The sequence below is a fragment of the Pan troglodytes genome, chromosome 11 (genome assembly GCF_028858775.2).
Source record: "Pan troglodytes isolate AG18354 chromosome 11, NHGRI_mPanTro3-v2.0_pri, whole genome shotgun sequence".
NCBI classification, from domain to species: Eukaryota; Metazoa; Chordata; class Mammalia; order Primates; family Hominidae; genus Pan; species Pan troglodytes.
Window position 1 is genome coordinate 50,437,097 of NC_072409.2, and position 11,749 is coordinate 50,448,845.

The following is an 11,749-nucleotide window of genomic DNA, read 5'->3' on the forward strand; positions in this document are numbered from 1 at the left end:
GCATGGTGGTGTGCTCCTGTAATCCCAGCTACTCAGGAGGCTGAGGCAGAAGAATCGCTTGAACCCGGGAGGCAGAGGTTACAGTGAGCCGAGATTGCGCCACCGTACTCCAGCCTGGGTGACAGAGCGAGACTCTGTCTCAAAAACTAAAACTAAAACTAAAATAAAAGGGCATACTCTGACCCAGACAGGACAGAGTAGGCCTTAAACTTCTGAAAGGATGCTCAACTTCACATACAATAAACAAATGCAAACTAAAGTTACAGTTTTTCACATATTGGATGGCTAAAGATCTCAGGTCTAATAGTTCATTGACCAAGCTACGGGAAAACAAGCACTTTCATACATTGCTGGTGGCAGTATAATTTGACGATGTTGATCAAATCACAAATGCACAGACCCTCAGACTCAGCAAAGCCACTTCTAGCAATTTCCCCAATAGACACCTTTTACACATGTGAAATGACATGTACAAAGTTATTCCATTGCAACGTTGTTTCAACAGCAAACTACTGGAAACAACACAGATGTCCATCATTGTGGTGCATCCTTCAAATGAAGTATTATGTCTTTTTATGTACAGCAATTGGAAGATTTCTAAAATAGGTTGTTAAATGAAAAAGGAAAGATGCAGAACAGAATGCATAGAGTACCACTGGCTGTGTAAACAAAAGGAGAAAAGAATATAGATAATGCTTGTACATCCATTACAAGATATCTGGAAAGATACCCAAGATTTCCTGAGTGTGGTTACCTGGTGGAAGAGGGACTGGGAGGACAGGGGGACAGAATAGGAGGCAGACTTTTCACTGGGTCTCTTTACATTATTTGAGTTTTGAATATAATTTATTACTTTTCCAAAAAAGCAAATATTTTCTAGCTTAGAAATTTCACTTCTGGGTTAATAATTGCAGAAGAATGACTTGATGTCCATACAAAGTATTCCTCCTGTTTGATGATAGCAGAGATCTGAAAACAACCCAAATACCCAGATGGAAAAATGGCTAAGTTAAGTTAAGGGAGTGCCATAGAATGGAATAGTTTTTAGCATTAAAACTGGCGAAGATAGGCTGGGCATGGTGGCTCAGGCCTGTAATCCCAGCACTTTCGGAGGCCGAGTCCTACGGATCACTTGAGATCAGGAGTTTGAGACCAGCCTGGCCAACATGGCGAAACTCCCTGCCTCTAAGAAAAATAGAAAAATTAGCCGTGCATGGTGGCACTCGGCCTGTAGTCCCAACTACTCAGGAGGCCGAGGCGGGAGAATCGTTTGAATGGAGGAGGCGGAGGTTGCAGTGAGCCGAGATTGTGCCAAGGCACTCCACCCTGGGCGACAGAGCAAAACTTGGTCTCAAAAAAAAAAAAAAAAAAAAAAAAAGGATAGATACAGTAGGGAAAGGATGGTCTTCACAAATAGTGCTGGGTCATTTGAGAAGTCATAAGGGGAAAATAATGTATATTGACCCCAGTCTCACACCATTCACAAAATTGATTCCAGATGGACTGCAATCTAAATATAAAAGGTAAATAATGAAGCTTTTAGAAGAAAATTATATCTTAATGGCTTTGGATTAATTCAAGATCCTTAGGTTACAGAATACACTAAAAGAAAAACAAAAATGAGAAATTGGCCTTCATCAATGCTAAGAATATCTGTTCATCAAAAGATACCATTAGAGACCAGGCACAGTGGCTCACACCTGTAATCCCAACGCTTTAGGAGGCCAACATGGGAGAATCAGTTGAGGTCAGGAGTTCGTGACCAGCCCGGCCAATATGGTGAAACCCTGTCTCTGCTAAAAATACAAAAATTAGCCAGGCATGGTGGCATGCACCTGTCATCCCAGCTACTCAGGAGGCTGAGGCAGGAGAGTTGTTTGAATCCAGGAGGTGGAGGTTGCCGTGAACCAAGATCACGCCACTGCACTCAAGCCTGGGTGACAGAGTGAGACACCATCTCAAATTAAAAAAAAAAAAAAAAAGATACCATTAGAGAGTGAACAAGAAAGCCACAGAAAGGCAAAAGAGAACTGTAATACATATATCTGACAAAGGACTCACATGTAGAATTTATAGAGAACTTTTATTATAACACTGAAGAAGAAGCAGACAATCTTACAAAAAAAAATTAGAAAAACCTGGAATAGACACTTCGCAAAAGGTGATTCCTGAACAGCCAATAAATTTTGCAATATGTGTGTTTAACTTCCCTGACTAGAAGGGAATTTCATATTAAAACCACAACACAGTGTTATTGTAATCACTAGAATAGTTTAAATGAAAAAGATAGATAATACCAAATGCTAGCAAAGAGCAACTTGAACTCTCATACACTGCTGCTAAGAGTGCAAGTTCATACAACCCCTTGGAAAAACTGGCACTTTTTTCCACAGGCACGTACCACCACGCCTGTAGAGGCAGGGTCTCTCTATGTTGCCCAGGCTGATCCTGGGCTTGAGGGATCCTCCCACTTTGGCCTCCCAGAGTACTGGACTTACAGGCCTGAGCCACCACACACGGCTCCACTTTGTCAAGTTTTACTAGCTAGTTTGAGGTTCAAGAAAAGTTTCAAAGCAAATGCCTTTTTATTGGACTAGTGACTTTTTTTTTTTTCTTTTTTTTTTTTTGCCAAATAAATAACTGCATAATGACTTTTACATGACTAAATTTTACTTATCTTCCCACACATAAGACTGTCGTACAATTATCAAATGCTTTATGAAGCACCATTTTGTGCATAACATCACAGCACAAAGACTAGTATGATTATGGTAATGGGAGTTATTTCACTATTCTCTTCAAGAAATGGTAAAAGGAGACGATAATCTCAATTGATGCAGAAAAAGCATTTGACAAAATTCAACACTCTTTAATGAAGAAAGCACTCAACAAACTATAAATACAAGAAAACCACCTCAACATAATACAGGCCATGCAGGAAAAGCCCACAGTTAACATTACATTCAATGGTGAAAGATTGAAAGCTTTCCCTCTAAGATCAAGAACAAGTCAAGGATCCTCACTTTTGCCGCTTTTATTTTATATAATACTGGAAGTCCTAGCCAAAGCAATTAGAAAAATAAATAAATAAATAGGCCGGGCACAGCGGCTCATGCCTGTAATCCCAGCACTTTGGGAGGCTGAGGCAGGTGGATTACCTGAGGTCAGGAGTTCAAGACCAGCCTGGCCAACATGGCGAAACCCCGTTTCTACTGAAAATACAAAAATTAGCCGGGCATGGTGGCACGCACCTGTAGTCCCAGCTACTTGGGAGGCTGAGGCAAGAGAATCGCTTGAACCCGGGAGGCGGAGGTTGCAGTGAGCCGAGATCGCACCACTGCACTCCAGCCTGGGTGACAGAGTGAGACTCCGTCTAATAAATAAATAAATGAATGTAGGTAAATAAATAAATAGCATCCAAATTGGAAAGAAAAAACTATCTCTGTCTAGAGACAACATGATAATATATGTAGAAAATCCTAAATATGCCACAAAAAACCGTTAAAACTAATAAACAAGATAAACAGAGTAGCAAGATTCAAAATCAATATGCAAAAATCAATAGTTTCTATATACTAACAATGAGCACTCTGAAACAGAAATTAAGAAAATAATTCCATTTACAATAATATCAAAAAGAGTAAAATACTTAGGAGTAAATAAGGAAGCAAAAGACTCATAGGTTGAAAACTAAAAAATGTTGCTGAAAGAAAGACACAAATAAATAGACATCTTGTGTTCATGGACTGAAGGACTTAATATTTTGAATATGTCAATACTACTGAAAACAATTTAAAGGTTTAATGGAATCTCCATGGGATTTCTTTTTTGCAGAATTAGAAAAAAAAATTATTCAGAAACCAATGTGGATTCTCAAGAGGCCCTAAACAGCCAAAACCAATCTTAAAAAAGGAGGAGGTCTTACTCGTCCAGATTTTAAAGCTTACCACAAGCTATAGTAATCAAAAAAGTGTGGTACTGACATAAAGGCAGACAGCCCAATGGAATAGAATGGAGAGCCTAGAAGTAAATCTTCACATACCTGATCAAATGATTTTTTAAAAAATTATGAAGACCATTCAATGGGGAAAGGACAGTCTCTTTAACTAATGATGGTGAGAAAGCTAGAGCTCTACATGCAAGAAAATGAAAAAATTGACCCCTTATATCATATGGAAAAACTAACTCAAAATGGATTAAAGACCCAAATTTACACCAGGTGCACTGGCTTACACCTGTAATCTCAGCACTTTGGGAGGCTGAGGCAGGATCACTTGAGGCCAAGGCCCGCGGATCACTTGAGGTCAGGAGTTCGAGACCAGCCTGGCCAACATGGTGAAACCCTGTCTCTACTGAAAATACAAAAAAATGAGCTGGGCATTGGGGCACATGCCTGTAATCCCAGCTACTCGGGAGGCTGAGGCAGGAGAATCACTTGAAACCAGGAGGTGGAGGTTGCAGTGAGCTGAGGTCACGCCACTGAACTCCAGCGTGGGCAACAGAGGGAGGCTCTGTTTCAAAAAAAAAAAAAAAAAGAAAACCTAAATGAAAGAGCGAAAACTATAAAACTCTTAGAGGAGAACATAAGGACATAAGGGAAAAGCTTCATAATATTGGGTTTGACAGTGACTTCTTTTTTTTTTTTTAAGACACAGTCTCACTCTGTTGCCAGGCTGGAGTACAATGGCGTGATCTCGGCTCACTGCAACCTCTGCCTCCCAGATTCAAGCAATTCTCCTGTATCAGCCTCCCAAGTACCTGGGACTACAGGCACATGCCACCACGCCCAACTAATTTTTGTATTTTTAGTAGAGACAGGGTTTCACCATGTTGGCCAGGATGGTCTCGATCTCTTGACCTCATGATTTGCCTGCCTCAGCCTCCCAACGTGCTGGGATTACAGGCGTGAGCCACTGCACCTGGCCTGACAGTGACTTCTTCATGTAACACTAAAAACATAGGCAACAAATGTAATAATAGCCAGGGTAATTAGGCAAGAGAAATAAAGGGTATCAAAATTGGAAAGCAGAAAGTCAAATTGTCCCTATTTGCAGATGGCATGATCTTATATATGGAAAAACCTAAAGGTTCTACCAAAAAACTCTTACAACTGATAAATTTAGTTAAGTTTTAGGATACAAAATCAACATATAAGTATCAGTAGTGTTCCTATATTTGAACAATAAACTAGCTGAAAAAGAAAGGCAATCACATTTACAATAGCTACAAAAAATAAAAAATAATAAAATACCTAGGTATAAATCCAACCAGGGAGGTGAAAGACCTCCACAAGGAAACTAAAAAACAGTGATAAAAGAAATAGAAGAGTATACAAATAAATGGAAAGACATCCCATGCTCATGGAGTATAAGAATTAATATTGTTAAAATGACCATACTATGCCGGGCATGGTGGCTCACACCTGTAATCCCAGCACTTTGGGAGGCCGAAGCAGGTGGATCATCTGAGGTCAGGAGTTTGAGACCAGCCTGGCCAACATGCGAAACCCTGTCTCTACTAAAAATACAGAAAATAGCCAGGCACGGTGGCAGGAGAATCGCTTGAACCCGGGAGGCAGAGGTTGCAGTGAGCTGAGATTGCACCATTGCACTCCAGCCTGGGTGACAGAGTGAGACTCCGTCTCAAAAAAAAAAAAAAAAAAAAAAAAAAATGACCATACTACCCAAAGCAATCTACAGATTCAATGCAATCCCTATCAAAATGCCAATGACATTCTTCACAGAAATAGAAGAAAAGATTTAAAAACAATGTGGAGACACAAAAGATTCTGAATAGCCAAAGCAATCCTATGCAAAAAGAACGAAACTGAAGGCATCACACTACCTGACTTCAAAATCTACTACAAAGTTGTAGTAACACAAACTGCATAGTGCTGACCTTAAAACAGACACGTGGGCCAATGGAACAGAATAGAGAACCCAGAAATTAATCCACATATATATAGCAAACTGATTGTTGACAAAGGCACCAAGAACACTTACTGAGGAAAAGACAATGTCTTCAACAAATAGTGCTGGGAAAATTGGATATCCATATGCAGAAAAATGAAATTAGACCTCCACCTCTCACCTTATACAAAAATCAACCCAAAATGGATCAAAGACCTAAAAGTAACACAAAAAACTATAAAACTACTAGTAGAAAACATAGGGGAAGTGCTTCAGGATATTGGTCTGGGAAAAGACTTTATGAGTAAGACCTCAAAAACACGGCCACAAAGGCAAAAATAAACACATGGGATTATATCAAACTAAAAAGCTTATGCACAGCAAAAGAAATAACACAGTGAACAGACAACCTGCAGAATCTGAGAAAATATCTGCAAGCCATTCATCCAACAGGGGATTAATATCCAGAATACACAAGGAACTCAAACATCTCAACAGTCAAAACAAAACAAAAACGACAATTCAGTTTAAGAATGGGCAAATGATCTAGATAAGACATTTCTCAAAAGACGACATACAAATGGCCAAGAAACATATGAAAAAATACTCAATGATGCTAATTGTCAGAAATGCAAATCAAAACTAAAATAAGGTATAATCTCATCCCAGTTAGGATGGCTAAAATAACAAATCCTGGCAAGGATGCGGAGAAAAGAAAACTCTAATATGCTGTTGATGAAAACGTAAATTAGTACAGTCACTGTGGAGAACAGTACGGACATTCATCACAAAACTACAACTAGAACTACCATAAGATCCAGTGCTGTCACTACTGGATATTTATCCAAAGGAAAGGAAATCAGTATGTTGAGGAGACATCTTCATCTCCATGTTTATTGCAGCACAGCACTATTCATAACAGCCAAGATATGGAATCAACCCAGGTGTCCAACAATAGATGAATGAATTTTTTAATGTGGTATATATATATAATGGAATATTATTCAGCCTCAGAGAGAATGAAATCCTGTCATTCACTGCAACATAGATGGAACTGGAGGATACTATGTTAAGTGAAATAAACCAGGAACAGAAAGTGAAACATCACATATTCTCACATGTGGAAGCCAAGAAAAGTTAATCTCAGAGAAGTAAAAAGTAGAACAGAACATACTTGTAGTGGAGAAGGGGGGGTACATAGTGAGAGATTTGTTAAAGGATACAAAATTACAACTAGTTAGATAAAAGGAATAAGTTCTAGTGTTCTGTAGCACTGAGGGATGACTATATATTAGTTAACAATAATATATAGTTTCAAATAAGTAGAAGGAGGATATTGAATGTTTCCAACACAAATAAATGATAAATATTTGAGATAATGGATATGGTAATTACCCTATCTGATCTTTATACATTATGTATTGGACACTGTACCTGTCAAAACATCATTATGTACCCCATACATACATACAATTACTATATGTCAATCAAAATTTTAAAATAATAGACACATTTGATTTTATCAAAATTAAAAGCTTCTGTGCATCAAAGGACACAACAGAATAAAAAAGCAATATACAGAAAGGGAGATTCATGAAGCTGAGTGAACACCAAACAGAATGAATCTAAAGAAAACGTGACCCAACCATAAGCCATCTACAACGAACTCATTCCAAATATAACAATATAAATAGTTTGAAAACGAGTAGTGACAAAAACTAAGAAGTTGTAAAGAGAAGTGATGGGGGTATGTTATAGAGACACAGGAGCCAGCTGAAAGAATTCCTAATGGCCAAAGCTAGAACAATTTGACCAAGACAATAAAAAATATAATAGTACATTATTATTATTTTTTTTTTGCATGCTTGGGGTTCTTTTATGTAAGAAAGAGCAGAAAAACTTCTAATAAAAATAGATTTAAAATATATATATATATATTTATACTGGGTAAGGAAAACAAAAGTTTAGTCTCTCCTAGTCACAAACTCATTCTCTCTACCCACAACATTGGATTTTAGACAGCACACATCACCATCACGGCTCTAATGAGAAGCTAATTATAGGGCTTGATCATTAGGTGGCATGCCCCTCCTCCCTACCCTCCCCCCAGGTGCAGCCACGATCAGCTCACGTGGCTCCATGATTGGTCGCAGGCAAGGTTCCTAGATTCTTTAGTTTTAGAAAACCCCAAATCTTTAGGAATGGCTCAAATATCAAAATGTATGACTGTCCTTTGTGTTTGCGTTTGTGTGTGTGTGTGTGTGTGTGTGTGTGTGAACAATCTCACTTCATTTTAGAAAAGAAAAACAAAACAAAACATAAAACCCCAAACTCCCAAATTTGGTTCAATTCTCTTTTGTTCTGAGGTGAGCCATAACAGCTGCACTAAATTCATAAAACATGTGCAACTCTGGGTAAAATATTTTTCTTCTAAAACCACAACCACTTTACAAGATTAAAAGTCTAGTAACATTTCTAAATTTTATTCATATCATACAAGTAGTGGTTGTTAATTTAAAACTTCATTAGTAAAATTACAGTACAAGCATGATTAACCTCCAGAATTGCAAATCCCAGACTCCAGTGGAAAGCTACATTACATCTTCAGTAGTACATTATCTTCCACCATCACTCCCACACCAGAGGAGATGGGGGCATCTCAGATGGCTGAGCAACAGTGGAACTAATAAAGCTCTTAAAAGCAGCAGACTGAGGGTTGATGCAGAGAGGCACTCTGTTTCCTTTCTGCTGTTCCAAAATGAACTGATGAATAATTTCTTTAACCTGTCGGACAGAACTGAGGTTCTTCTCGAAAATGTCATCAAATTTGGGATTGGTGACAGGCTCAAAGTCACTGGTATAAACTCTTCCAGTAGAGGTGGAAAAGGAACATTTACACATACATGTGTGATATCGTAGTCGCCCTTCATCTAGGTAGGGGTGGGCTAAGGCATCCTTAGCGGATATTCTTTTGGATGGATCAAAGACCAACATCCTGCAAAGGAGATGAACAGCTTCATGTGTAGCCTGGCTAGACAGGGTATAGAGTACAGGAAGAGATGGCTGTTTATGAGGACCCCTGAGTATATGTGCCTTAGCGCCTTCACAAGCTGTCCTCATTGCTTCCAGTGATGGTGTGCCCAACAGATCCGTGATCAAATCCAACTGCTGAATGGGACTCTGTGCCTGAAACAATATTCTTAGTCCTAGTAGTTCTGCAAAGATACATCCCACAGACCAGATGTCAATAGCATTGCTGTAATGACGGCTGCCCATCAGGATTTCTGGAGCCCGATAATACTGAGTAACAACTTCCTGAGTCATATGACGGGATTCATCTAATTCTTCCACTCTGGCCAATCCAAAATCACAAATCTTTAGAACACAGTTGCTGTTCACAAGGAGATTCCCTGGCTTAATGTCTCGATGTAAAATGCCAGCTGAATGGAGATATTTCAAACCTCGCAAAATCTGATAAAGAAAAACTTTGACATGATCTGAGCTGAGTGGTTGAGGAGAGACAATTTTATGTAGGTCACTCTGCATCAATTCTGTGACAACATATATGTCTTCAAAATAGTCAATGTGTGGAGGTTGGAGTATGTCAAGGGCAGAGAGTACATTATCATGCTTAAAAAAACACAACATCTTCAATTCCCGGAAGACCCTTTTGCAAGAGACCAGATTCTGGAAGACGTTGGGCATCTTTTTGAGCGCTACTCTCTTTCCATCTCTTGGATCTGTTACTGACCAGACAACACCAAAGGCTCCATATCCAATAGGTCTATCCGGCTCAATATCCAGCTGCTGCTGTGGATGATGCGAGTGCTGATGATGGTGCTTCTTAACTGTAGCAGCTGCGGCAGCCTGTACCTGAGCTGGGGCTGCTGCAGCTGGTCCAGGAGCCTGCCCCGGTGCCGGTGATGGGAAATATGGCTGTTGTTGCCCAGGGTTTAACATGGCTGCAGCTGCAGCCGCCGCAGCTGCCGAAGAGGTGTGCTGCTGTACAGGGTGTACAGCGGCAGCCGACCCCGGATGAAGATGGTGTTGAGGGTGGTGGTGGTGGTGCAGGTGAGGAGGAGGGAGGTGTGGAAGGTGGTGGTGATGGTGGTGGTGGTGACCTGCTGCTGCTGCAGATGTACCGCCGTTGTAAGCCGCCATCATTTTTGCGTTGGCTCTTGCGCCACAAAGAGACATTCAAAATAAATGCCCTTTGATTGGAAAGCAAACTGGGTCAAGCTGTCATTTGGCCATTTAAAAATGAAGAAAAACCACTCACTCCGCCTCAAAAAACATAGAGCGTAACTGGCTTTATGTCTTCATCAGTCAATCCAAACAAGTTAGAGGATCTTGGTGTTTAATTTTGGGGTGAGCGTGTGTGGAAGGGTGTGGGTTGCCAAAAGGAAAAAAAAGGGAAAAAAGAAAAGAAAAAGGAAAAAAGGACCCCTTCCCCCCAGGATTCCTGCCACAAGTGGGTACTAAAACTCCATTCTTAATTTGGGGGAGGTTCCAACTTTGAATGTGGGAATAAAGGCCAAACCTCCCGACCCCCTGAACTCCACACACGAAAAGGATCAGGTAACACACCACCCTTGGAATCTTGAAAGAGGGTTGACTCATCTACCCCTTCCATTCCCACATCCTTTTCTAAACACCTACCACCTCCTCAAAAACAGGATTTAAAAAAATTCCCACCACCCTAAATGGAGAAGATGGGGGGAAATTTTCTGGGAAACCAGCTTCCAGCTTCCCCCCCCCCCTCGAACTCTCAGGCCTTCCTACATCTCCCCCTACTCCTAGTCAGGTTGACCTGATTGGGGAGGGGGGGCGGGGGTTCCAAACTTTCCTGGGCAGAATAAGCCAGGGAAGGAGGCTGGAGTGAGGAGAGGAGGCGACAGCAGGACAGAGAGGAGAAAGAGAGCCGGGGCAAAAGTGAAGGGAAGGAGGTGCAGGGAGGAATGAAAGATGTGGGCAGCGCTCGGACGCCCAGACAGAGGGAACCGCCCTGGGAGAAGGTTAGGGTCCCGGGGCCAAAGAACAGGAGCCCCGGGAGGCGGGCGGGGTACGGTCGGAAGCCGGCTGACTCCTGCCCCCGCCGCCGGCTGCTTCTGCTGAGGAGGGTTGGGGGGGAGAGCGGGTGGGTCCCCCGCGCAACGGCCCCGCAGGGCTCAAGGCTGCTCCGTCTCCCCCCCTCCCCCCCACCCGGCTTCCGTCCCCGCGGCCGCTTTCTCCTCAGCCGCCGCGGCCGCCTTCTCCTCAGCCGCCGCCTCCTCAGCCGCCGGTTCCGCTGCGGCCGGACTCACCTCCCCTAGCAAAGCCGGATAGAATAGTACATTATTAACCGAAGTATAAAATAAATATACATAAGGAAAGCCTACGAAAAATTCTTCTAGATATTGGTCTAGGCAAAGAATTCATGGCTAAGACTTCAAAAGCAAATACAGCAATAACAAAAATAGACAAATGAGACTTAATTAAACTAAAATGTTTCTGCACAGCAGAAAAATAACGCAGTGAATAACAACCTGCAGAATAGGAGAAAATATTTTGCAAACTATGCATCTGAGGGACTAATATCCAGAATATGCAAAGAACTCAAACATCTTAACAACAACAACAAAAACCAAATAACCCCACTAAAAGCAGTCAAAGAACATGAACAGACATTTGACAAACAAAGACATACAAATGGCCAACAAGCATATGAAAATATTCTCAACATCACTACTCATCAGGGAAATGCAAATTAAAATGAGATATCAGCTTACACCAGTCAGAATGCCTATTAATAAAAAGTCAAAGGCCAGGCACAGTGGTTCATGCCTGTAATCCCAGCACTT

General features: G+C 41.1%; 1 protein-coding gene across 1 annotated transcript; it reads right to left on the bottom strand.

The window, feature by feature from the left end:
• Positions 1-8,412: 8,412 nt before the first annotated feature.
• On the bottom strand, positions 8,413-11,186 carry LOC472977 (serine/threonine-protein kinase NLK-like). Its single transcript, XM_054658215.2, has one exon. It carries the CDS (start codon positions 10,104-10,106, stop codon positions 8,538-8,540), a length of 1,569 nt encoding a protein of 522 aa, XP_054514190.1. The 5' UTR covers positions 10,107-11,186; the 3' UTR covers positions 8,413-8,537.
• Between the last annotated feature and the right edge of the window lie 563 nt (positions 11,187-11,749).